This window comes from Schistocerca piceifrons, chromosome 5 (genome assembly GCF_021461385.2).
Source record: "Schistocerca piceifrons isolate TAMUIC-IGC-003096 chromosome 5, iqSchPice1.1, whole genome shotgun sequence".
NCBI lineage: Eukaryota > Metazoa > Arthropoda > Insecta > Orthoptera > Acrididae > Schistocerca > Schistocerca piceifrons.
Genome location: NC_060142.1, coordinates 337,649,910 through 337,676,224, shown reverse-complemented (window position 1 = coordinate 337,676,224; position 26,315 = coordinate 337,649,910). Strand labels below are relative to the sequence as shown.

Sequence of the window (26,315 nt, the reverse complement as noted above, 5' to 3'; positions counted from 1 at the left end):
TTAGGCACTTGCATCAGCACCAGATCAACTGAATTGTTTCTTCAGATACATGTCTGACACCTTCAAAACACAGACCCATGGCAGGGAAAAGCTCCATGCTTTCTTGGAACACCTGAACTCACACCACCCTAATATAAAATTTGCAATGGAAGTGGAGAAGAATGGCTAATTCCCATTCTTATATGCTCCTCAGAGGAATGCAGATGCCACTTTGTCATGGTGTTTGCCAAAAACTTACTCTGGTCTGTATATACAAGGCAGTAGCTGCCACCATCCAATGCAGAACAACAGTGTCCTCAAAACTCTGGTTCATTGGGCACAAACGCTTTTGGATCCAGACAACTTGATAACAGAGGTAGAAAACCTGCCTCCTGTGTTCTACAGAAACAAATGTTCCTCCAGAGAGATTCAGAAGACACTGCAGTAATAAATGATTTTTACATTACTGAAGTAATGTAAAAAGAGGGGCAAAGAAGGTTGCTTTTTTGCCATGTGCCAGACTATCTCCCAAAATCAGCAGAAATCTTATCAGATATAACTTCTGTTAGGAAGTGTAAAGGATTATGTGGACCTACAGAAATTGGGCATTTACCACACTCCTTGTCAGTGTGGTATGTCCTATATCAGAGCACGAGGACTTCCATAATCAAGTGTAAGGAGCACATGTTGCACACCAGACTCAGAGGAGCTTCAAAGTCAGCTATAGTGGAACATTGTTTGGAACTAAATCATTTGAAGGATGCTATGACGTCAAGATTCTGACAAAGACACCCATATACATCGAAATAAAGATCACACAAGATTTTTATCGACTGTGACACAAGGTAGCAGCTTAGCTCCTCCTGGAATCCAGCACTTTATCTCTGAAAGATGCAACAAAGGCATCATCCAAAGTCCAGGAAAATAACTTTGGAAATGGTGATGGAGAAAATAACCCAGCACAACCAATTCAGGGTGCACAGACAGTGGTATTTTCATAGCAAGTCAAGTACCTGAGTGTGGTAATGTTGAGAACAAATTACAATTTGAACACAAGTAGCCAGAAAATAATCAGAGAGCCACTCCTGGCAGATGTGCATCTGGGACAGAGTGGTTGGCTACAGTAATAAATAGTACAGTCCACAGGAAATCTTAAAAGGTGGCAATCAGAAGATTCATTGCCCAATACAACTTGGAGGTGGAACAGAATGTCAAATGACAAAATATTTAACTGACAACAATTGAAAAGTACACGCACAGCAGTTGGAACTGATACGACTAGAAAATACTATGGTTTCTTGTAGTGAAAGACGTGTACGTCTTACGGAGTATTTGGTGTGGTGCAGACCAATGACGGAGCACCTAAGCACATAACCCCTTGTAGACATAAATACTTGACTCGTCCCACACTGGACTTGGCCTCAGGGAGCACCTGATGAAGACTGCAAGCTAAGCGATCAAAATGTCATATAAGTACGATGTGGATTACTGGCGGAAAACTCGATGTTCCAAGATGACAACACCTTGCTGGGAATACCAGAAGATCTACAAAATGTTCAGGAAAATCCCAATAATGGCAAATTTATGAAAGCAATTGTGGCTACACAGTAGACGATTGTCATTCTGGGAGATTTTAGAGAAACTATAACGATATGTTTACGTAATGTGTATACATAAACATACAGTTATAAATGTCCCCGTTCGTAGCCGCTAATTATAACAATATGTTTACTTTTGTGCTGTAACATATAGCTATAATCAGCGGTGGAAACATATTTGCGGACGCCGACCGTGTGCGGCTGTTTCTTGTTGGATCGTCTGATCAGTCGGAAGTTGCATTGCGGAAGAGAGTAAATGCCTATTCAAAATATAATTATTTTTGGATAGCTCAACATGAATTTCCTAAGGGACCGTAGTTTATCATGCATTTACCAATAGAACATGGCGTGGAGAAAATATTTCGCCGCATACAACTTCCGTCCGATTTCGACGAAAGAATTTGTGACTGTGAACTCTCTATTTGGCAGAAACATAAAGAAAATTAAATAACTTCATGAAGGAGTGAGACATAGATTCTATATTAAATAAATAGTCCATACACCAGTTCCATTTAAATCTGAATTTATGGCAATTAATAGACGAACTTACACTGCAACACAGGATTTAACATGGATGCCGTTTTGACTGGCACTTCTCGTAATGAAAACAATTCCTTTGACGTTTTCACGTACACATCGCACAATAAATCTACTGCTAGGCACTTTTAGTATTACACATTTACTTTACACTAGAACAATATTATTTTTAACAATAATAATACGGCGGCAAGACATGCGCGTCCGACACACGTTACAGGAGACAAGAGAAGAATGAGTAACTGTTCATCGAGAATATCTCGTACATCAAAAAAGTGTGTAAAAAAATGTTCTTCTTCTGTCCGTTTTTCGCGCCGCGGTTTTCAAAGTCAATAACTCACAGCATCTCTGACGGCGCTTCGACAATAAACAAGTTACGTCACAGGTCGTTCACCTTTTACATTCTCGCAACATTATTTGCTAACTGTAGCTGTTGCCGAGCGACTGCTCGATTAGTGAATGATTTAAAATGATAAGGCAATCACATAATGTTACAAAACAAGAAGGGAAAAGTTGAATTAGAGCAGGGTAACTCGTACCACACCATGGCTTTCTGTAAAGTAGTCATGTCCTAAATGAAGCTTAGAGAAATAGGGAGGATGCAAAACAGGTTTCTACTTCATAAGTTGAATCATTTATTGAAATATCTGCATCAAATTACACTTTGATGTGCATGGGGCAGCAAAACATTTCTCAGTTGTGCTGCTGGAGAATTTAATCGGGATATAATCTCTCCCTTAAATTATTCATAAAATCAAAAGCAGACTTTTGCTTAAGAAGAAAGAAGGCTTTTGTCAGTAATTAATGGTCAATAAAACCATCTCACTAGCATCTACAAGTGGAGAAGACAAGTAATAGGGCATATTCTGAAATTAATAATCTGCTAATAATTAAGAGCAAGAGAGGTGTCTAATGAAATACCACTACTTTGTACCAGTAGCAGAAAGATGCAAGGGACTTAAAATTACTTGAGGAATTATTTGCTCAACTGTTGGCTCAGTAAACTTTCCTGATGTAATAATTGGTTGTATTCATGTCGGGTCTCCGGCCAGAACATATTGTCGTGTGGACGCACTATTTCGGTGGTCCACCTGGCTGCCATCTTCAAGTGAGTAGGCCGTCACACTAACTTGCCAGAACCGAAATCAAACACACCACAACAGCACTTTCATACACTGACCGTGGATCCACACCACGCATGCGTGAACATAACTACCCTCTAGCACAAGGCAGAACAGCGCACAAGTGGTGAAAGCTTGGGGAAATGATAAATTGCTATCAAACACTATTGACAGCTTTTAATGACTGAAACAAGTACCGTTGTTTCATAATGTCAAACAGAACTGGGTTATAACTCTTACTTAAAGCATACCCCCTTATCTCTGTTTATAATGTTGTCAGATAGCCGGATTTCAGTGGCTTCTTTCACTACACAATCGTTATACTGCGATGCAAGGACAACCACTTGTCTCATTGTGCAACATTTTATGTCCTTCAGCAAGACAATGTTCCACCACTGTAGATTTTTCTAGCTGAAATAAACGCTTGCGGCAATGTTGCTCCATGCAGCGATCCTGGATTGTACGAATTGTTTGTCCAATGTAGTTTTTCCCACAATGGCAGGAAATCTTGTAGACCCCGGGCTTTATCAAACCCAACTCATCCTTCACCAAGCTCATCAGAGCTCTGGTTTTAGCAGGTGTATAGAATACACTATTAATACCAAATTTCTTTAAAATTCTTCCTATTTTTTGAAGATATGCTTCCCGCAATAGGTAGGATTGCTCGTACCTTCTGTTGGTTCTCGCGAAGGTCCAACATGTAGAGTACGATGGACCTGACGTCAGTGTAACCGTTCTGCTTTAACACAACTTTTAGATGATCCAGTTCGTGTGTCAAAACTATCTGCATCTGAGATGGCGTAAGCTCTTTTTACCGATGTATGTAGGATCCCATTGTATTGGTATGGTGGTTGACAACTTGATGCATGAAGATATCAGTCTGTATGTGAGGACTTAAGATAAATACTATGTCATAATGTCCCGTCATCCCTCCTGTAGACCAAGACATCTAAAAATGGAAGTTTTCTGTCCTTTACAACTTCCAATGTGAACTTAATATTGGGATGCAGACAGTTAAAATGATCTAGGAAATGGTCCAGAGTATCCCTCCCATGTGCCCATACAATAAACGTATTGTTGACCTATCTCCAGAAACAAGTTGGTTTTAAGAACGCCATCTTCAGTGCCATGTCCTGAAAATCTTCCATAAACAAATTGGTGACTATGGAGGATAATGGACTCTCCAAGTCATTCCGTCAGTTTGTTCAAAGTATTTGTCATTAAATAAATACATGGTGACAAAGCTTAATTGTTTCTTTGTCCAATTTTTCACCAGTGAACTGCAAAGAATCTTCAAGAGGAACACAACATAAAAATTAACAAGAAAATCCTTGGAAATGAGACACAAAGACTTCAAACTCTGAATAAAAACCCGATAATTGGAAATATGGTGTTTACGTTTTTCAGCATGGGGATTGAGAATGGATGCTAAATGCTTGGCTAGGTTGTAAGGAGTGCCCAAATTGCTAACAATAGACCGAAGAGGAACTCCTTGCTTGTGTACCAGAGCCAAACCGTATAATCTTGGTGGGACTGCAGCACCAGATCTAAGTTTCTTAGGAACATCGTCAGATAACGAACCCTTCTTCAATAATGAAAGTGTCTTGCATTTTATACATTCAGTTCGATCATTCTGCAAGCTTTGGTATACCGAGTCTGCAAGCAAAATATATATTTTACCCACATAATCATCCCGCAAGAGAAGAACTGTTACATTGCCATTGTCTGCTGGTAGAATTACTAAATCCTGGTCTTCTCTGATAGACCAGATTGTGGTTCTTTCAAGCGAGAATATCTTACGTCGCAGGGATGGCACCCGACTCAACATATGGGAGACCTCATGCCTAAGCTTATCAGCCAGATTGTCAGGAAACTTGGACACCCCTTGTCCAGTGGCAGAAATGAATTCCGTAATGGGAACATTCTTTTGTGTAGGAGCAAAATTCAACCCCTTTTCCAATACTGCCAGCTTAGCATCGTCCAGTTGTTTGGTTATGAGGTTGGTCCCAACATGTCAATGAGTGTCATCATCCGTTAGTGTAGACTGAGAAGAAAGCTGTTGAAACTTCAAAGATTGCCTATAGACGACTTTTGCAAGGACCCACTTTGATATTGCTGGAAACGATAAATTGATATCAAATGATACTGACAGCTTTTGATTACCTAAACAAGGACCATTGTTTCACAGTGCCTAACAGATCAGTTAGGACTTAGGGTTTTACACCAACCCCTTACCCAACAAGATCAGGGTACTGTTTTTCAGTAAAACTGAGCCAGTGGGACTCAATTTATAACTGTTTCTAGGAAGCCTGCTTTGTCCCATGTCGAGAGAACACAAACGTAAAAGGATAGGTGTCTATTAATTGTCATCACTTTAAATGTATGGTGAATAATGTGTATCTTAGGCACCAAAAGATAGGTAGGCACACCAGTGCACTCAGTGTTTATGCATGGGGTCTCAATCAACATTTTCAAGATGCACTTCTGACAGCCATTGAGGGAACAGGATGCAACCAACTACAGTGTGTGGCACACTTTGGAACAAACGATGCCTGTCGTCTGGGCTCCGAGGTCATTCTCAGATTATTCCAGTGACTGGCAGAATAGCTTGAGAAGACCAGCTTTGTGCACGGAGTTTCAACAAAACTCCCAATTTGCAACATTGCCCTGAGAATTGATCATGGCCCTTTGGTTATGAGTTGAGTAAAAGGACTGAACCAGAGACTTTGGAAGTTCTGGGACAAGCAAGGCTGCGACTTCCTGGATTTATGCCGTAGGGTTGTTAAATGGGTCAGGTGTGCACTACACATAAGAGGCTGCTAATATGCTAGCTGACTGTGTGTGACCTTCATCCAAGGGTTTTTTAAATTTGGCAATTCTCTGTCCAATCCAGACACTTACAGCAGTATGAAACCAATAAGTACCAGTGTAAAATTGTAAGAAATGCCTCCCACCGATGAGGTTATTAAAATCGTTTGGGTGAGACTCAGTATCAGGGATGAGCATAAAATAATTGGATCCTTCTGTCGCACACCAGACTCATCTCCTGATGTAAGTAAAAACTTCAGAGAAAACCTCACTTCACTTGTACACAAGTTCCACAGTCATACTCTAATCATTGGTGGAGACTTTAATCATCCAACAATTAATTGGGAAAAATTAGTTTTGTTAGTGGTGAGAGTCATAAGATATCCTGAGAACTGCCTAGAACAGATAGTTAGGAACCCCACATTCAAGATGGAAATACATTGGATCTAATAGCAACAAATAGACCTGACCTCTTTGAGGATGCCCACATTCAATCTAGTATCAGTGACCACGAAGTGGTTGTGGCACCTATGATTACCAAAGTATAAAGGACAAGTAAAACAATCAGAAAGATATATGTTCAGTAAACTAGATACAAAGTCAGTTGCATCATATCTGAATGGGGGACTTGACACTTTCAACACAGGGCTGGATCACATAGAGGAACTATGGCTCAAGTTTAAAAGCATAGTTGACCATGGACTGGTTAGATATCCACCTAGTAGAACAGGTCATAATGGGAGGGAACCTCTGTGGTATACAATTACTGTAAAGAAACTTCTAAAGAATCAGAGATTACTTAATAACAGGTGTAAAACATTGCTAGGGCTATAGATAGATGACAAATGAAACGTGTTTGGCTGTCGAGAGAGCAATGCGTGATGCTTTCAATGATTACCATAGCAGACTATTGTCAAATGATCTTACACATAACCCAAAGAAATTCTGATCACATGGAAAACTGTTAGGGCCACCAAAGTTTGTGCCCAATCCCTAGTGTGCGAGACAGGGGCTGAAAGTGAGGAAACCAAAGCAAAAGGTGAAATGCTTAACTCAGTTTTCAAATTTTCCTTTACAAAGTAAATCCCAGGTGAAGTGCCCCAACATAGCCATCATATCACAGAAAAAATGAATGAAAGAAGTATTAGTGAGTGGTGTTCAGAAACAACTGAAACTGTTAAAATTGAACGTAGGCCTATTGGAATCCTTATCGCATTCTATACTGAATTTGCCCCCCACCCCCCTGTCTGCCCCCCACCCCCCCCCCTGTCTGCCCCCCCCCCCCTGTCTGCCCCCCACACCCCCCCCCCCTGTCTGCCCCCCCCACCCCCACCCATCTAAACTACCACCTTTTCTTTGTCCATCTCCCACACCAACGGCCCAGATCGGGGATTATGATTTCAGTCCGCATCCGGTCTTTGCTCTCTGACTTCCAGTTGTTTCCTCTTCCACCCACTCTTCCAGGTCCACTCATGTACACCTCCATGGTGTTTCCCTCAGCCACAACTTCGTCTTGACCTCATCTTGACCTCTCGCTAGGTCCAAAAGACTTGTTCCCTCCCATGGTCCTCCGCCACCAATTTTTCTCCATCCTTGGCACACCCCAGGGTTCAGAAGTAGTCTATACTGAAGGCTCAATGGTTGCTGGTCGCATGTACTCACACAGGACATATTGAACTGTTTTCCTTGCTGGAAGGCTGTAGTGTTTCCACTGTTGAGTTGGTAGCCATCTCTTGTGCTCTTAAGCATATCCGTTCCTGACCTGGTGGGGTTCTTCCTCATCTGCAATGACTCCTCTAGCAGTTTGCAAGCTCTCAGCCAGTGTTACCCTCACCATCCCTTGGTCATTGCCATCCAGGCTTCCCTGTACACCCTTGAACAATGTGGATGTTCAGTGACCTTCATGTGGACTCCAGGCCATCTCAGAATCCAGGGGAATGAACTCGCTGATAGCTTGGCCAAACTGGCTACTGTAAACTGACTCTTCAGATCAGTATTCCAGGAACAAACCTCTGGTTGGTATTATGCCATCAAGTTTTAGGAATACGGAGTACGGAATGGCTCTGCCATGCAAGCCTCTCACAAGGTCTCTACTGTCCTTTACTGGCTCTGTATTGGCCATACGTGGCTGACTCATGGTCACCTCCTCTCTTGTGAGGACCTACCCTGTTGTGTGATTCCTGTTTGATTGTGGTCCACATTTTGCTGGACTGTTGCAACCTAACCATCCTGAGGCAGATTCTTAATCTCCCTGTCACTGCTCTCCTGGTGTTAGGAGACACCCCAGCAGCTCACTTAGTTCTGTGTTTTATTCGTGAAAGGGGCTTTTGCCATTCTCTTTAAGGGATGGCTACTTGACCTTATTGGCCCATTGAGAGGTTGGCAGAGCACTCTGTTTCCTCCTCTGCCCAGATGGGGCTGCGGCTGTCTCGGCTTGATGGTCCAGCCCAGTCCTGACCTTAACTATTCTTTTACTCCTCTTCCACCCTTTCTTGTGGTCTATTAGACTTGTTCATCTTTTGTCTCTGTGTGATCCTCTTGCCCTGTCTGTGTTGCTAAACCTTCCTAGACAATTTCTCTTACCTCTGGTAAGTGGTGGGGATTAGGGATGTATGTCCCCTCATTGCACTCTACTTTCCAGGGTTTCTGGCTCCTCTGTAGATGGGGCATTTTGCCTGCTTGTCCTCCTTTGTCTCCTTTTCTTCTTTTGTCACTTATTTCTGCTGTGTTGACCTGTGGTAGACCTAGGGGTTTTCTTCCCTTGTGTTTTGTGTAGGCAATTTCTTATGTACAGTCGTGTAGACCTACCTGTTGAGAAGAAAAGAACTGATGACCTTTTAGTTTAGTCCCTTTAATCATCCAGCCAACCAACCTCACCCATGTTCTCTCCCGACCACCTCCCCCGCCCCCCACCCCCTTGGTTTCTTGGCCCCAGATTCGGATGAATCTCTTCTGGGCTCTGAATGCTCCATTGCCCCAATGGCATTTCAGGCTGTCATTGTTTTTTATGCTGATGGCCCTAAATCCACTGATCGTGTGGGATATGCTTTCATGTCTTCTGTTGGCATGAAACACCATCTCTTGCCTACCACATGTGGAGAGTTTAATGTGAAATTGATGGCCACCAGTTGGGCCTTCTGCTTCATTAAATGGTCCTCACTCACTTGAGTTCTGTTATGTGTGGACTTCAAGCTATTGCTTGGAGTTTTTCTTGCCACCCCTTGGTCTCGGGCACCAAAAATCTTGGAGATGTTGCTTATTTGGTTGATTTCCTTGTCATGTAGGTATCCCGCGTAATGAACTTGCTGATTGTCTTGCTGTTTGGTGGCCACCTGCACCTTTTCTGTGTCCCCTCCGGGAGCAGATTTGTGGCTTTACATCAAATCTCTTTTTGTCCAATCATGGACCTACTCTTGGGATGCTACCCCCTGTCTGATACACTTTGCACAATCAAGGAGACTCCTACCATGTGGCATTCTCACCTCCACCTCTCCTGGTGGGAATCTACCATCCTCTGCTCTCCTTGTGCTGACCATACTATAGTCCCTTCATCATAAGAATAAACAAGATGTAAACAAACGCAAATGCGATGATTGGTCTGAAGCCTTAGCATACGTACACTGATGGTGTTACGCTCTTGGAAGTAGGCCCTACTTTGTATGAGATATATTATTATTAAGTTACGTTAAATGAAATTTTAAGATATTCAAATGTACTAACAGCCATAAATGTATTTCTTAATCAAGCTTTTGTTATGTAGCTTTTATTTCAGAAATTGTGTGCAGTCACAGCCTCTGCACTCTTGTGCTCAGATTGTCGCACTGTTAATATGTAGTATGAAAATGTCTGAGGCTGCTTACTGTTCCACAGTAAAACACGCATTTGGAACATGGTTAAGAAGTGCCGAGAAATAGATTTTTCTTAATGTTTTTCATAAATTTACAGAGATAATTGGCTTTGAAGTTTTTTGGTGGGTATTACGTACAGTTGAGATCCTAACTTTGATTGTATTTTGAACGGTGTTGGTAGCATAGTGGATTGATAATAAACTGCAGGCCATGGTTTGCTGGTTCAAGTCTTGTTGACTCATTTATTTATTTGTTTATTTTTTTCCTCATTCAATTTGAAATACTTACATCTCGTATTTGTAAAATTCATCATAATTTGTTATGAATAATGCATGTCTTCTAATTACATATTGCACATGAAATTTGTTTTCATTTCAAATATAAATTCTTGATTATCAATATTTTATGAAAGACTTAAACAAAGGTTACTTAAATTAAGAAAACATATGTCTAATTTGTGAAGGCAAAAATGTAAAAACTAAATATTATTTATTTGGACTATGTCCATTGTTTTATACCACAGATACACATAATTGTCGTAGAAACGCAGAAAACAATCATTTTCACAGCATCAAGCACACCGTACAAATGCTGGATTTTTACATTTGCTGCTGTACCATTACAATATGAACTCAACAGAATTGATCTGAAGCCAAGTTAAGGGATTTGGCTCAAAAAATAACAAGACTGTTATGTTAAGCTGCCAGAAATACTGGAACTAATGCATGCAGCTTTTTCACATGTCACTGCCGAAAACTGGCAGGACTCGGGGCAGCACCTCACAAAAGAAGACGAGAAAATGCGGCGCCTCGGTGGCTTCATGGATTCTGTTGTTGCTTGACTCGTTATCAACGTAGCAGATGACAGTTCCAGTAGCAGATGACAGTTCCAGGACTGGGACTTATTTCTTGGATTCAGATAACGAAGCAGCTAAGAGATTACCTAACAACTGACTGTATTTAATACCGTTATTGGCTTCAATATTCAACAGTACGGTGAAATCCTTGCAGTATGCTTTTGTCATATTGTTTCTTTGCTTTTCTCTTTTTACATCTGAACTCCAAATGCTCACACCATTGCAAGTTAATTGGACCACTGGCTGGCCAGCTCTGTCAAAGTTTAATGCACTGGTAAAGCTGTTGTCCTGCATTATTTTTCAGTCTACGTGTGTGTAACAAAGCATAAAATGTATACCTACAATTGTATTTGACTGTACTGGTTACAGCTTGGCTTCCGCTCCATGCGAAATGAAATCCAATGAGATTCAAGCAAACGCAGAAGAGTACATGGTGTAATGTTCACATCAGGTTTATTCTTATGATGAACAGAGTATAGGTTGACCCGTGGTTTTGTACTCTGCAACGGGTGTGTGACTGCTGTGTACGGACGCAGGAGGAGCTGGCCACTGTTTGCGAACAGCTGAGCGTGTTGATGGCTGCGGTCAGCCATCTTCAGGCTGCTGCGTCGGAGTGTAGCGGCAGTGGGGAGTCTAGTGCGTCGCATGGTACACCCCAGGTGTGACATGCTTCACCCACTGTCCCTGCTATCGAGACATCTTCGCAGGTACCGGGCGCGGTTGGGCCACTCTCTCCCCAAGGGGAGTGGCTGGTTCAGCGGCGATCGCGGTTCATGAGGCGGAGGGTAAATGTGGAGGCTGGCTGTGTGGCATCGCCCGCTCTGCCTGTGAGTGGACATGTGGCTGCTCCTTCACCAAGGTCCGAGCAGGCACACGGGGGGGAGGGGTTTATTAGTTATTGGGAGCTCCAACATTAGGCGGGTGATGGAGCCCCTTAGGGACATAGCGGAAAGGTCGGAGAAGGAGGCCAGTGTTCACTCTGTCTGCTTGCCGGGGGGTCTCATCCGAGATGTGGAGGAGGCCCTGCCGGCGGCAGTAGAGCACTGGGTGCACCCGACTGCAAATTGTTGTTCATGTCAGCACCAATGACTCCTGCCATCTGGGTTCAGATGTCATCCTCAGTTCGTACAGGCGGTTGGCGGAATTGGTGAAGGCAGAAAGCCTCGCTCGTGGAATCAGAGCTAACTATTTGTAGCATCGTTCCCAGACCCGATCGCTGTCCTCTGGTTTGGAGCTAAGTGGAAGGCTTAAACCAGAGGCTCAGACGATTCTGCGGAGATCTGGGGTGCAACTTTCTCGACCTCCGCTATCGGGTGGAGAAATGTAGGGTCTCCCTGAATAGGTCAGGCGTGCACTACACGCCGGAAGCTGCTACTAGGGTAGCGGAGTACGTGTGGAGTGCACATGGGGGTTTTTTAGGTTAGAGAATTCCCTCCCTAGGCCCGACAAGACGCCTCCTGAGACGTGACAAGGTAGGAATAGGCAAAATGCAACAGGGAATGGAAAATATTAATGTGCTAATAGTAAACTGCAGGAGCGTCTATAGAAAGGTCCCAGAACTGCTCTCATTAATAAACGGTCACAATGCCCATATAGTACTAGGGACAGGAAGTTGGCTGAAACCAGACGTAAACAGTAATGAAATCCTAAACTCAGATTGGAATGTATACCGCAGAGACAGGCTGGACAGTGAAGGGGGAGGCGTGTTTATAGCGATAAGTGCAATAGTATCAAAGAAAATTGACGGAGATCCGAAATGTGAAATGATTTGGGTGAAGATCATGGTTAAAGCAGGCTCAGACATGGTAATTGGATGTCTCTATAGGCCCCCTGGCTCAGCCGCTGTTGTGGCTGAGCACCTGAAGGATAATTTGGAAAATATTTCGAGTAGATTTCCCCACCGTGTTATAGTTCTGGGTGGAGATTTTAATTTGCCGGAGACTGGGAGACTCAAACGTTCATAAAGGGTAGCAGGGACAAAGAATCCAGTGAAATTTTTTTAGGTGCATTATCTGAAAACTACCTTGAGCAGTTAAACAGAGAACTGACTCGTGGTGATAACATATGAGACCACCTGGTGACAAACAGACCCGAACTATTTGAAACATTTAACACAGAACAGGGAATCAGCGATCATAAAGCGGTTACGGCATCGATGATTTCAACTGTAAATAGAAATATTAAAAAAGGTAGGAAGATTTTTCTGTTTAGCAAAAGTGACAAAAAGCAGATTACAGAGTACCTGACGGCTCAACACAAAAGTTTTGTCTCAAGTACAGATAGTATTGAGGATCAGTGGACAAAGTTCAAAACCATTGTACAATATGCGTTAGATGAGTATGTGCCAAGCAAGATCGTAAGAGATGGAAAAGAGCCACCATGGTACACCAACCGAGTTAGAAAACTGCTGCGGAAGCAAAGGGAACTTCACAGCAAACACAAACATAGCCAATGCCTTGCAGACAAACAAAAATTACGCGAAGCGAAATGTAGTGTGAGGAGGACTATGCGAGAGGCGTTCAATGAATTCGAAAGTAAGGTTCTATGTACTGACTTGGCAGAAAATCCTAAGAAATTTTGGTCTTATGTCAAAGCAGTAGGTGGATCAAAACAAAATGTCCAGACACTCTGTGACCAAAATGGTACTGAAACAGAGGATGACAGACTAAAGGCCGAAATACTAAATGTCTTCTTCAAAAGCTGTTTCACAGAGGAAGACTGCACTGTAGTTCCTTCTCTAGATTGTCGCACAGATGACAAAATGGTACATATTGAAATAGACGACAGAGAGATAGAGAAACAATTAAAATCGCTCAAAAGAGGAAAGGCCGCTGGACCTGATGGGATACCAGTTCGATTTTACACAGACTACGCGAAGGAACTTGCCCCCCTTGTTGCAGCAGTGTACAGTAGGTCTCTAGAAGAGCGTAGCGTTCCAAAGGATTGGAAAAGGACACAGGTCATCCCTGTTTTCAAGAAGGGACGTCGAACAGATGTGCAGAACCGTTGACCTATATCTCTAACGTCGATCAGTTGTAGAATTTTGGAACACATATTATGTTAGAGTATAATGACTTCTCTGGAGACTAGAAATCTACTCTGTAGGAATCAGGATGGGTTTCGAAAAAGACGGTCGTGTGAAACCCAGCTCGCGCTATTCATCCATGAGACTCAGAGGGCCATAGACACGGGTTCACAGGTAGATGCCGTGTTTCTTGACTTGCGCAAGGCGTTCGATACAGTTCCCCACAGTCGTTTAATGAACAAAGTAAGAGCATATGGACTATCAGACCAATTGTGTGATTGGATTGAAGAGTTCCTAGATAACAGAACGCAGCATGTCATTCTCAATGGAGAGAAGTCTTCCGAAGTAAGAGTGATCTCAGGTGTGCCGCAGGGGAGTGTCATAGGACCGTTGCTATTCACAATATACATAAATGACCTTGTGGATGACATCGGAAGTTCACTGAGGCTTTTTGCAGATGATGCTGTGGTGTATTGAGAGGTTGTAACAATGGAAAATTGTACTGAAATGCAGGAGGATCTGCAGCGAATTGACACATGGTGCAGGGAATGGCAATTGAATCTCAATGTAGACAAGTGTAATGTGCTGTGAATACATAGAAAGATAGATTCCTTATCATTTAGCTACAAAATAGCAGGTCAGCAACTGGAAGCAGTTAATTCCATAAATTATCTGGGAGTACGCATTAGGAGTGATTTAAAATGGAGTATATTGCTCCCTCCTACATATATCTTGCGAAGAGACCATGAAGATAAAATGAGAAAGATTAGAGCCCACACAGAAGCATACCGACAGTCCTCCTTTCCACGAACAATAAGAGACTGGAATAGAACGGAGAACTGATAGAGGTACTCAGGGTACCCTCCGCCACACACCGTCAGGTGGCTTGCGGACTATGGATGTAGATGTAGATGTAGATGTAGAGCTGTCGCACCCTTTACCCTTTGTAGTTGTGGGGCTCCACTCACGGGGATCCATATTTTTGTGGACTGCCCCCACTTTTTGGCCCTTCGCACTAAATATGCCCACCCCACCTTCCTTGTGTCAGATTTTAGTGGATGACTCTTGAATGGTTGTGTCTGTCCTCTGTTTTCTTTGTGGAAGTGATTTTTCCTCTCAAGTTTGTCCTTGAATTTTCCTGTAAAGTTGAGTCCCTCAGTTAGCGAAAGCATTTGTAATGGAGGCATTAACCTTGCTTCCACACTGCCCAGGTTCTTCATCTGTTCCCTACATTTTCTCTGGTCTGTTACACGGCTTTGTTTCCCCTTTTCTTTCGTATTCTTCCTCCATGTAGTCCCCATCGTATCATGATAGTGGTGTGGTGTGTCAGGACGGGTCTGTGGTGGTGCTGGTGCCCAAGTGTGCTTAGCGTTTCTGGGGAACCCCTGCTCTCCTCGTTTCCACTCGCCCCCCTCCTGTTCTTTCATATTTCTTCTGATTATTATGTTTCTTACTTACTGTGTCATACCTGTTTAATTTTTTTACATTACCAATGAAATGAAAATATTAAAAACTGATGGTTTTCATGTTTTCTGTAAGTAGTTATGCAACTAAATGGTCCTTTCGAGGGGTGCACAGTTCTTTCATGAATTAATGCATGGCCCTCACAATGCTATGAGCTGTTGTAGCCCATTCTTCCCTCCCAGGCTGCATTTCCTTCCCTGTGTCCCACATTCCTTGTCCTTGCTTCTTTTGCTGTGCCCCCTTTGTCACCTCTCTTGGTGTTCTTACTTGTGACGACCTGCCTTTCCACGTGGTTGCAGGTATTCCTTGCGGTTTTGGTCCCCTTACCTTTTATTTTTCATCCTTCGTTATTGGTCCCACTTTGGTGTTTGATCTCCACTTCTAAATTTTCTCTCTGTAGTGTGAGCCATTTGAGGAAGTAGTCCCTCTGTAGCACATATGACAAGGATACCTCTCCCCCTTTCTTTCTCTCTTCGTCCCCCCCCCCCTCCCCCCATAGCCCTCCTCTGCTCCAATAGGTCAGCAGCATCTGTAGGCAGTCTGTGTGTTGGGGCTGTTGTGTAACCGTCTAGCTAAGCACCATGGCAATGCAGGGATCACACTTCTGATACCTGAGCTGTTGCCTCCCCATGTATGCCTAGGAGTGGTTGCTTGTCATCGTGGAGCATCAGAACTCCCAGCAACAGCCGCAGGGCCAGACGGTCCCAGCTGTGGCTGGGTGGCACTCTTGGGGAGAACTCCTGATTGAAGTGGGTGGTATCAGGGCAGATGCTTCGCGTATGAAATGTATCAAGCTCCAAAAACTGGCCTTATCTCTGTAGCTGCCTCTTTGGTGGGCAGTGGATCATTTAATGGTGCTTTCTATGACCATGCAACCTCCCATTCTGTGGTTACACGAGGGCCAGGGTCACTGGTTTGGGGTGGAATACTTTTGTCACTACCTGGTCTGCACTAGGACAGACAGGGACACTTCACTGCCAGAAAGCTGGTATTTTTTGTGGAAAATATTGAAGACAAGTTTGGTGAAGTGGAGTATCTCAGTAAGATGCTGTGAAGTTCGTTGTTGATAAAAATTTACTTCTGCAGCCATTAGTGCTTGTGATCATCTTGGCAACATCCCATGTTCTTACTCCTCATCAGTCTTTGAATATGGTTCAGGGAGTCATTTTTCATAGGGACCTCATCATTCAAACTGATGAGAAACTCCAGGCCAGCCTGGAACGACAGGGTGGTCGTTTTGTTCAGTGTGTTCAGAAAGTTCATAAGGACAATCACACCAATACCAGCACCTCTACTGTGGCATTTGAGATAGAAGGTCAAGGTTGTCTTATTGGTTTGATGTGAAGCCGTACGTCCCATATTGCAAATTCATGCTTGATTTTGGGCACACGTCTTCCCACTATACAGCGAACACCTCTACATGGTGAATGTGGACACTAACTCCATGAGGTGAGCCCCTGTGTTCCACCGTCTGTATGTGTTAATTGTAATGACAATCACTCTCCACACTTACCAGAGTACACAGCTTATAAGATGGAAAAGAAGGTACATGAGTATAAGTCCACTGATTGTTTCTTACACTGAGGCTTGTCAGAAATGTGACCAACTCCACCCTGTGTCGGTGACTTCTACCTTTGCCTCAGTTAGGTCCTTCCCCTCCTCCTTCTTCCTTACCTCTGTCCCATCCCTCCCCTCCTACTCCCCTGTGGTTCCCACGCCCTCCCCACTGGGTGCTGCTCTCCCTCCCCAGCTGAAGAAGTGTCCCCCTTCCTTGGCAGCTGCTGGTGATGGGGCTCCCTCCTGGAACCCCTCCACTGGAATCTTTTTGGCCGGAGGCCTGCTACCACAACTTGGCCACAGGACACACACACAGTCTGTGTGCACAAAGGTTGCTCCCTCCCTTGCTGTTTCAAATCTTGCAAAAGCCTGTTCTCCCTCCGTTCCCTGCCCTCCTCAATTTCTCACAGGAGGAGGAGGAGGAGGAGAAGAAGAAAAAACTTAAGCCCCAGGACAAGCCCTCCCCTCCCCCTCCTTCTCATTGTCACCAGAGTTGCCATGTCCCCCCCACCCCTTGCAGCCTGAGCCTGACCTCTTACAGATGTTACCCTGTCCTCCTAGGTGACAGATGGTGACCTGGTGATGTGATTAGTTCCAGCCCAATTGGCCTCCCATTTGGATACCTGCTCTGTGCGTATTCAGTGGAACTGTAATGGGTACTACTGTCACCTCACTGAGTTGCAATCCCTTATTGCCTTTTACTTGGCAGTTTCTGTCATTCTCCAGGAACCTCATTTTAGTGATAGTCACTTACTGACCGTTTGTGGGTTCTGTGCTTTGTCGGCACCTGGTCAACCCTTTGAGGGCTTCTGGTGGTGTTGGCACATTGGTCCATATGGGCATTATTAGTACATGGATTCCCCCTTTGTATCACATTGGAACCAATTACTGTCCTGGCCCACTTGGAATATGCGGGCACAGTTTGCTATGTTTATCTCCCTCATTGGCAGGCCATCTACATCCGATGCCTAACTGCTCTCCTTTAGCAACTACTCTCTTCCTCCCTCCCTTTCTCCTCCTCTGTGATTTTTGATGCTCTCCAACCTTTATGGGGCTTTATCACTTAATTGGTGGCTCATCATTGACACAATTTCTTGTGGACTATGACCTGTGGCTTCTTAATGATGGTTCTCATACTCATGTTAGTGCTGCATCTGGCACTTTCTCTACCATTGATCTTTCAGTCCCTACCCTTACCCTCCCCTTCTTCCTTTTGTACACTGGTCACCACACAATATCCCCTGTGATTGTGACCACTTCCTGTTGACATTCTCGTTCGCTTCCCATTTCCAGATGACCAGGTTACCCTGCTGGGCTTTCAGTTGTGCTGATTGGCCTCTATATACTTCCTATTTTGTGTTTACGCCTTCTTTGTCAGGTTGTCTCAATGAAGTCATACATGATCTGTCCGATAAGATAATTTGTGTTGCCAGCATTGCGTTGGCCTGTCCCGTGCTGGATCACAGCCATTTCCACTGCCATCCATGATCATTGTCACTCCTTGCAACATCTTAAGTGACACCCACCCTCTGCCATCTCATTACCTTTAAATGTCTTTGCGCCAAAGCTCATTAGTTAATCAAACAGTGCAAGTGGGTGCGCTGGGTACGCTTTGTGTCCTCTCTAGGTTCTTCAGTCCCTTCTTAGTCTGAGTGGGCTACCCTCCACACCCTCCACCGTTGTCAGCTGCAGTCTTCCATTCTGGGTTTTGCCCTTCCAAGTGGTCTCTATACAGATCTATCAATTGTTGCACAACATCTCTCAACTGATTTTGCGGCATTAAAGTCTTCCTCCTATCCAGCCACCTTCCTTGTCTGAAAAGCTTCATGCTTATATTTTACCCCATGTCAGGCAATATCCTACATTGAATCTGTTACTGAATGGGATGTTGCAAAGCAATATGAAACAGAATGAGCACGAGAGAACCATTGTAGGGAAGGTGAATAGTCTGGTTCAGATAATTGGGAGAATTTTAGGAAAGAGTGGTTCACCTGTTAAGACGACCACATATAGAAATTGGGTGTGACCTATTCTTGAGTAGGGCCAAAGTGTTTGAGATCCATAACAGGTCAGATTGAAGGGAGACGTTAAAGCAGGTTGCTAGATTTGTTACCGTTAGGTTCAAATAACATGTAAGCATTATGGAGATCCTTCAGGAACTCAAATGGAAATCCCTGGAGGGAAGGCAACATTCTTTTCGAGGAACAGTATTGAGAAAATTTAGAGGACTGGCATTTGCAGCTGCCTGCAGAATGATCATACAGCTGCTAACTTACATGTGCGTAAGGACCACAAAGTTACTATTTGAGAAATCGAGGCTCATACAGAGACAAGTAGAACGGGAATGGAAATGACTAGTAGTGGTAAGGAGTACCCACCCACTGTACGGTAGCTCACAGAGTACCGATGTAGCTTTAGATCTTGAAGTAGATGTAGAATTAGGTGCACTTAAAATTGACAAAGAATGTTGAAGCATACCATGAGCTGCTGTGTTTACTTTTTGTTACTACTTTTCTTTTATATGAAAGATATGTGCATTGAACATGTCACTCTTTTTGTTATTATGTATCTGTTCTTGAATGAGTTGCTAACCATAGGACCATATCCATAGGATAATTATAACTATACCTTTATTCTTTAAATGCACTCCAAAAGAGAAAAAAAATGAAAAGAAAAGAAAAAGACCACTAAGGGATCATTTGAATGGGACTGAAATCTGTAGGTGTGATGTACATGTACAAACAAATGATTACTATTTCCAAAAAATTGGATGATTTATTGAAGAGAAAGAGCTTCAAAAATAGAGGAAGTCGATAATGAGTTAGTCCACTTGCAGTCCATTGCATGTATTTGGCTTGGCATTGATCAACATAGTTTTTCGATGTCCTGAGGGATATTTTGCCAAATTCTGTCCGTCTCTCACTTTAGATCGTTAAAATCCCGAGCTCGTTGGAGAGCCCCATCCTTATTGCTCCAAATGTTCTGAATTGGTGAGAGATCAAGCAACCTTGCTGGCCAAGGTAGGGTTTGGTAAGCACAGAGACAAGTAGTAGAAACTGTTGGCTGTAAGATAACATGGCAAAAAGCGATTTTTGTGTGGTGAACTTTGGGATGTGTATTGTTGCTTAACACAAGAAAACCAAATAGCACATCATATTACGGATATCCTCCACCAAGTAAATAATACGTATCTTGGGTAATTTGGGGTGCAGCTGCTTAATGCCTGCCATAGATTCATCTTGATGGTACTGAATTGTCACTCGGGAATCGTGCAATGGTAGAAATAAGCTCCAGGAAATCGTGTTCACAACGAGTCTTATTTCGCACACTAGATGTTCGGCAGCGAACTCCCTACATGCAAAATTGACTTAATGCCGTCTCAAGACTGACATCAAACTGAACTCCAACTGAGATATGGCAGCGTACAAATTGCCTCTATTGTAGGATTTTAAACAATTCCTGGCATTGTTACATATTAAATTTTTAGGTATAACAATTAAAACTTTTACATACATCTTCTCAAATTGCACAGAATTTTACGTGAAATAAAAGTGAATAATTTCATACAAAGACCAGAAAGAATCTGTTTCTATTAAGACTATAAATTACAAGTTTTTTCTATGAGTAAAACTTTACATTTCTGTATAGTCATAATTACAATTCCATTAACTAGCACCAATTAAAACATTAGTATGCTTAATTCTGACAGAAAAATTATCATGTCATATTTCTATTATGGATACAATTTGTTTCTTAGTTTGAAAACATAAAAATAGCTGTCTTTTGATGACTAGAAACACTGGAACTTTAATCATTAATTATGCGATAATTGCAATAGCAATTTTATTCCTACCATGTGCCTGAAGTTTGTATAATGTAAAAGTTGTGATGATACATGAGCTTTTAACCAAACATGTTTCCTTCAATCTGCATGTTGGTGAAACCCAATGTAAACAATGTCAAAACAATAGATTGAATTTATGCAAGTTATTAATTGACTGCAAAAGAAAATCTTCAGTGTATTTGAGTCCAGATAACCTGAAAAGACAAAATTAAAGCAGCATACTGATATTACACATATGTCCTCTTCTGGAGAGTGGGGATGAGACTAGTAAAAGGATGTAGGATCCTAAAGGGTTGTGGTATTACAGGATGGGCATTATCTTCATGAAATATAAGGCCAGATGGCTTGTCATGAAGAGCAACAAGCTCTTTCTCATGAATAAATGATCCAGTTTTTCTGAAATTTTAGTCACTTGTGTGTCTGTAGGTATACATCCTATCTACTGATTTCTGTCCCATTAGGGTAACTGCTCCATGGTCCGCCTATTTTTAGGTGGGACAGGTTGTGACTTATGGTGGGTAGCGGGAGAGGGAGACAGGAGGCAGGGAGAGAGCATGGGTTGGGTAACTGGCAGCTCGGCAGCTCAGAGGGAGGCAGCCAACTTCCTGAGTAGGAAAGTGCATGGACAGGAAAGGTGGCAGGTGCAAGGGCTAGGCAAGTGATGCACAGGTGCCAGAGGCATTGGTGAAAGGTGCACACTGAAGATGTGAGTTGGGAAGCAGAACTGGACAGAGGAAGGGGAAACTGTTCTTCCCTCGGCATAGTTTAGAGAAGCTGGTGGTGGAGGGAAGGATCCAGATGGCCCAGGTTGTGAACGAACCATTGAAATTGAACATGTTTTTTCACCAGGTGGTCATCTTTGTTCTTGGCAACTGTTTGGTGGTGGCAATTTATCCTAGTGGACAGCTGGTCTGTATTGACACAAAAAGCTGTGCAGTGTTTGCAGCAGAGTTGATATATGAGATGGGTGTTTTCACAGGTGACCTGACCTCTGATGGTGTAGGATAAGCCAGTGACAGGACTGGAATTGGAAGTGCTAAGTGGGTGGGTTAGGTAGGTCTTGCACCTGTGTTTTCCCCAGGGATATGATCCCTGTAGCAAGGGGTTGGGAGTGGGAGTGGCGTAGAAATGGACCAGGGAGTTTTGTAGGTGGATGATGGAACCCTGCTTTAGGAGGGTTGGGAACGGTCTTGGGTAGGATGTCCCCCATTTCAGGATATGATGAGAGATAATCGAAGCCCTGACAAAGGATATGGTTCAACTATCCCAGTTCAGGATGATACTGGTTCTTAACAGAAGGGAGGGAGGGGCACTTCTTAGTAGCCAATTGTAAAGGGGGGGGGGGGGAGGGGGAGTGAAGGATATGGCATGGGAAATCTGTTTGGAAAGAGATGGACATCAGCATCCAGGAAGGTTGCATGTTGGGAGAGAAGGTCTTGAGGTAGTGAAGGAATGATGATAGGTTGTTTTGGCCCTGAGTTCAGATCATGATATCACTAATGAATCTTAACCAGATGAGAGGTTGGTAGTTTTGGGGGGCTATGAAGGTTTCCAGTAGATGGCTTATAGTTTGGCATAGAGGGTGTCATGCAGATGCCCTTCTCAGTGCCACAAATTTGTTTGTATAGCTTTCTTTCAAAGGAAAAATAGTTATCATGTAGCAGTTGGCAAGGTGTAAAAGGAATGAGGTAGTAGGTTTGGAGTCTGAATGACTTAACATATACCTTACAGGTCTTATCAACTATATCCTGACACACAACTATATCCGTTTAAAGAAAAGGTATGCAGACTAATCCCCGGCACAACCACAGACACCTTCCTAAGCCAACTGTTTATGGGCCATCTAGCGGGAACTTACCTAGCCTCCCAGAACTCCCAACCCCTAATCTGGTTCAGGTTCATTGATATCATGATGTGGACTGAGGGTCGAGACACTCTATCCTCACTCCTTCAGAATCTTTAGACCGCCCTCTCTTGTCTGCTTCAGTTAGCCCTCATCAACCCAGTGTGCCACCTTCCTCGACATTGACTACCTCTCTGATGACTCCATTCTCACCTGTGTCCACATTAAATTCACTAACCACCAACAGTATCTGCATTTAGACAGCTGCCATCCCTCCCACACCAAAAAATCTCTTCCATACAGCCTAACCCCCATGGATAATGTATCTGCAGTGATGAGAACTCGCTCACCCAGTGTGTGGAAGGTCTCGCAAAGACGTTAACAGACAGGCACTACCCCCAAACCTAGTCAACAAACAGGTTTCCCATACCATATCTTCACACATCTCCAATCCTCTCATCGCTTCCAAAAACTGGCTACTCACGAATGCCCCCATCGTCACCCAGTATCACCCTGAACTGGGGCAGCTGAATCGTATTCATCAGAGCTTAGATTACATCTCATCATGTCCTGAGATAACATACAACCTATCAAATACCCATCCTACCTCTCCTGAAATGGTGTTCCATTGCCCACCCGACCTATGCAACATCCTAGTCCTTCCCTGTGCCACCGCCACTCCCAACCTCATATTACAGAGACCATTCTCCTGTGGAAGACCAAGGTGCAAGACCTACCCAATCCACCCGGCCAGCACTTCCTACTCCCATCCTGTCACAGGCTTATCCTACTGCATCAGAGGCTGGGCCACTTCTGAAAGCAATTAAGCCATATACCATCTCCACTGCAAAGACTGCAGTTTTTTATGTCAATATGATTATGAATAAGTTTTCCACTAGGACAAATGGTCGCTGCCAAACTGTTGCCAAGAACAAAGTTGATCACCCAGTGGCATAACATGCTGTTGGATATAACATTCTCAACTTTCAACTTCTTCACAGCCCGAACCATCTAGATCCTTCATTCCACTGCCATATAGGAGTTATGTGTACATCACATTCATCCTTCAGTCCTGTAATTGCTCTGGCTTAAATCTCCGGTAACCTTTGTCCCCACACTCTCCCGTGCGTCTCTCTCACCCCGAAAGCTAGCATGTTTTCTTTCCTTTTTTGGTATCTATCACTGGCTCAATGCTTCTGCTTTTCAGTGAATAGTCTCCTTTAATCCAGAAGTATTTACATTCTACCAGAACTTCCCTACAACATTTATTCTTATTAGTTTGCTTGAAGCAGTTGAGGTATTGAACCATTTCATTTTTTGAATATGTATTGTAAATATACCATTTCAAATGGTTTTTAATTTGCAGAACAGTGGGAAGAGGAAATTCAAAAAGTCAGGCTCAGCATGAAGCTGCCCAATTAGCTCTGAGTTTATTGAAACAAAAAAATATAGTAGGTGAAGATGGGAACCTCCAACCAGTACGAAAAATCATGTCACTTTATACATTAGATGATAAAATTTCGGCTTCCAAGAATAAGAAAAATAAAACATCAGAAGTTTCTATTGCACAGCTGAAAAATGAAAAAATATTGGTGGACAGAAACATTAACTCATCACATAAGTCGGAGACATCTGTCTGTAAGGCAGGTAAGTGGCCTTTTATTGCGCACTGTTGTATTCTTACTTGGTGGATTACTTACATATAATAAATAACATTCAAACAATTTTAAGGAATGAAAATTCAAGTGAAAATTGATGTTTTCGTGTTTTGTTTGCAGTGTTAGAAATGGTTGCTAGGCGTTTCCCACAACCAAAAGCTACTCTTCATAACGTATTTGCGGAAGTGGCGCACCACTTACGCAGTGATGCTTATTGTGCAATCCCCAGTTACAGTCGCATGAAGGACTCATGGCAGTGTTCATACCATTTACGGTGGCCCTCCCATGCAGTGTTTTCTGGAGAAGGACATACCAAATCTCAAGCTGCTAAAATTGCTGCGCTGTATGCTCTTAATTGGCTTACTGCACAGGGACGACTGCTGAAAGATGGAACTCCCTGTATTGAAAGAAGAATGGAGATGCCACCTCCACCTCTTGTTGCTTTGCCATCTGAGTTTGAACGACAGTTAAATACCCTTCACACTTACTTTCAGGTACAGTTACAATCTTGTTGTTGGTGTTCTTTTTTCTTTTTCTTTTCTTTGTTTTTGGGTGGGGGGCACTTATTGCTTATTAAGGTAAAGCATTTTGAAGAAATGTTATTATGTGTAGGGACAGAAAAAAAATTGTTCCATTTTACAGATAAAATCGCTGCTATTTTTTGCTACATTCAGTGGTCTTTTCTATAATTTGTTGTTTTTTGACAAATTGCACATCTTTGCCAGATTTGAGGATTTTCCCCAAATTCTTTGCTTTTGGAAAATTTGCTATTTTTTGACAAATTTTATATTCTTGCCAAATTGCATGTTTTACCAAATTCCATGTTTTTTGCCTAATTTGGTGTTTTTTGTCAAATTTGGTCTTGTTTTTGCCTAATTTAGTGTGGTCCTTTATCTAATTTAGTGGTGGTTTTTTTCCCACCAAATTTCTATGCTATTACATCAAAGTTTGTTATGCAGGAATTGAATTGTCATGTACCGCATAGTTGTTTTTTCCCCTACTGGTGGCAAACCATCCCTTACTACTGTGACAGTCCTTGTGTGATGGGTGGTTTGCACATATGCCCCAACACACTGGTGTAGTATTATCTAACCACTTGAATTGGCAGTAGTTCCTCAGGTAATCCCTGTGCTAACAGGTTAATTAGAAACCTCACAGTTGTGAACAGGCTCATATCTCCTTGCAGCCTGATGAGATAACCTGCATCTGCCAGGTAATGCCCATTTCAGTCTCCTTACAGACAGCTGTTAAGCAGAAACTTGGGCTTCATCAGCATGGGGTGATTGGACCAGTTAAAAAAAAAAGTGCTTGCCTCCAGCCTCTTATGGTAGTTAGGAAACTCATTGGGTGCCTTCAGATATGAAGTGATTTTAAATAACTGTGAATGCTCACACAAAAGTAGAAACCTACACTATAGCATGTCCAGAAGACCTCTTCACAAAGCTTTTGAGAGTAGAATATTTTCCTAAAATTGACCTTGCCAGTGTGTATTTGCAAATACTGCGAGATGAAGAGTTGCAACACACCGTAATTATCACTACTCCCTTTGGCTTGTACAAATAAAAGTGAATTATTTTCGTATTTCCTCCCACAAGTTGCCCTTATTGTGTAACAGCTAAACAAACTGTGGAAGAAAGGTGTCCAGTAAAGGTGCACAGTTGTCTGTGAGCATGCCTTCACACAGTTGAAGAGTGTGCTGCTCTTGATACCCCACCTTACACCATTTCACCATCTGGTATCGCGGCTGCTGACTGGAGGGCATGGAATTGGATGTTGGCTGCTAGGATCAGCACCACCTTGTTGTGGCACAGCACGCCATTCTGCCAACCAATTGGTAGTCACAGCCACCTTGTAGGTTCCGCTGTGCAACAAGATGGGACTTAATGCTGTATTCACTTCATTGGTGCAAAGTACTGTTGGTTCTGGGTCTCGTGTTTTTGTTACATCTCAGTGTTTCTCTCTTTTGATTACTGGTTGGACTTGGTTTATCTGTAGTGCTATCTCATTTGTAGATTTCTTTGTTGTTCGTCTTACTGTCCATTGTTCCTGCCCCAGATTGGCCAGTCCAGACTCATCAAGTTTCTTTTGAGTTGTTTCCTACATTCAGTTGAATCTTGGTCACAACAGCAACCCTTTACCTGTTTCACTTCAGGCTTATGCCAAGATGGTTTATTTGA

The 26,315-nt window shown here is 43.0% G+C and overlaps 1 protein-coding gene across 1 annotated transcript in view; it reads left to right on the top strand.

Moving 5' to 3' along the window:
• The window catches only part of LOC124798977 (ATP-dependent RNA helicase DHX30-like), a 310,021-nt gene that overhangs the window by 50,110 nt on the left and 233,596 nt on the right, over positions 1-26,315 (top strand). Inside the window, exons 3-4 of the mRNA XM_047262513.1 lie at positions 23,847-24,127; positions 24,259-24,632. Of these exons, the coding sequence (XP_047118469.1) occupies positions 23,847-24,127; positions 24,259-24,632 (655 nt within the window). The remainder of the gene's footprint in view (positions 1-23,846; positions 24,128-24,258; positions 24,633-26,315) is intronic.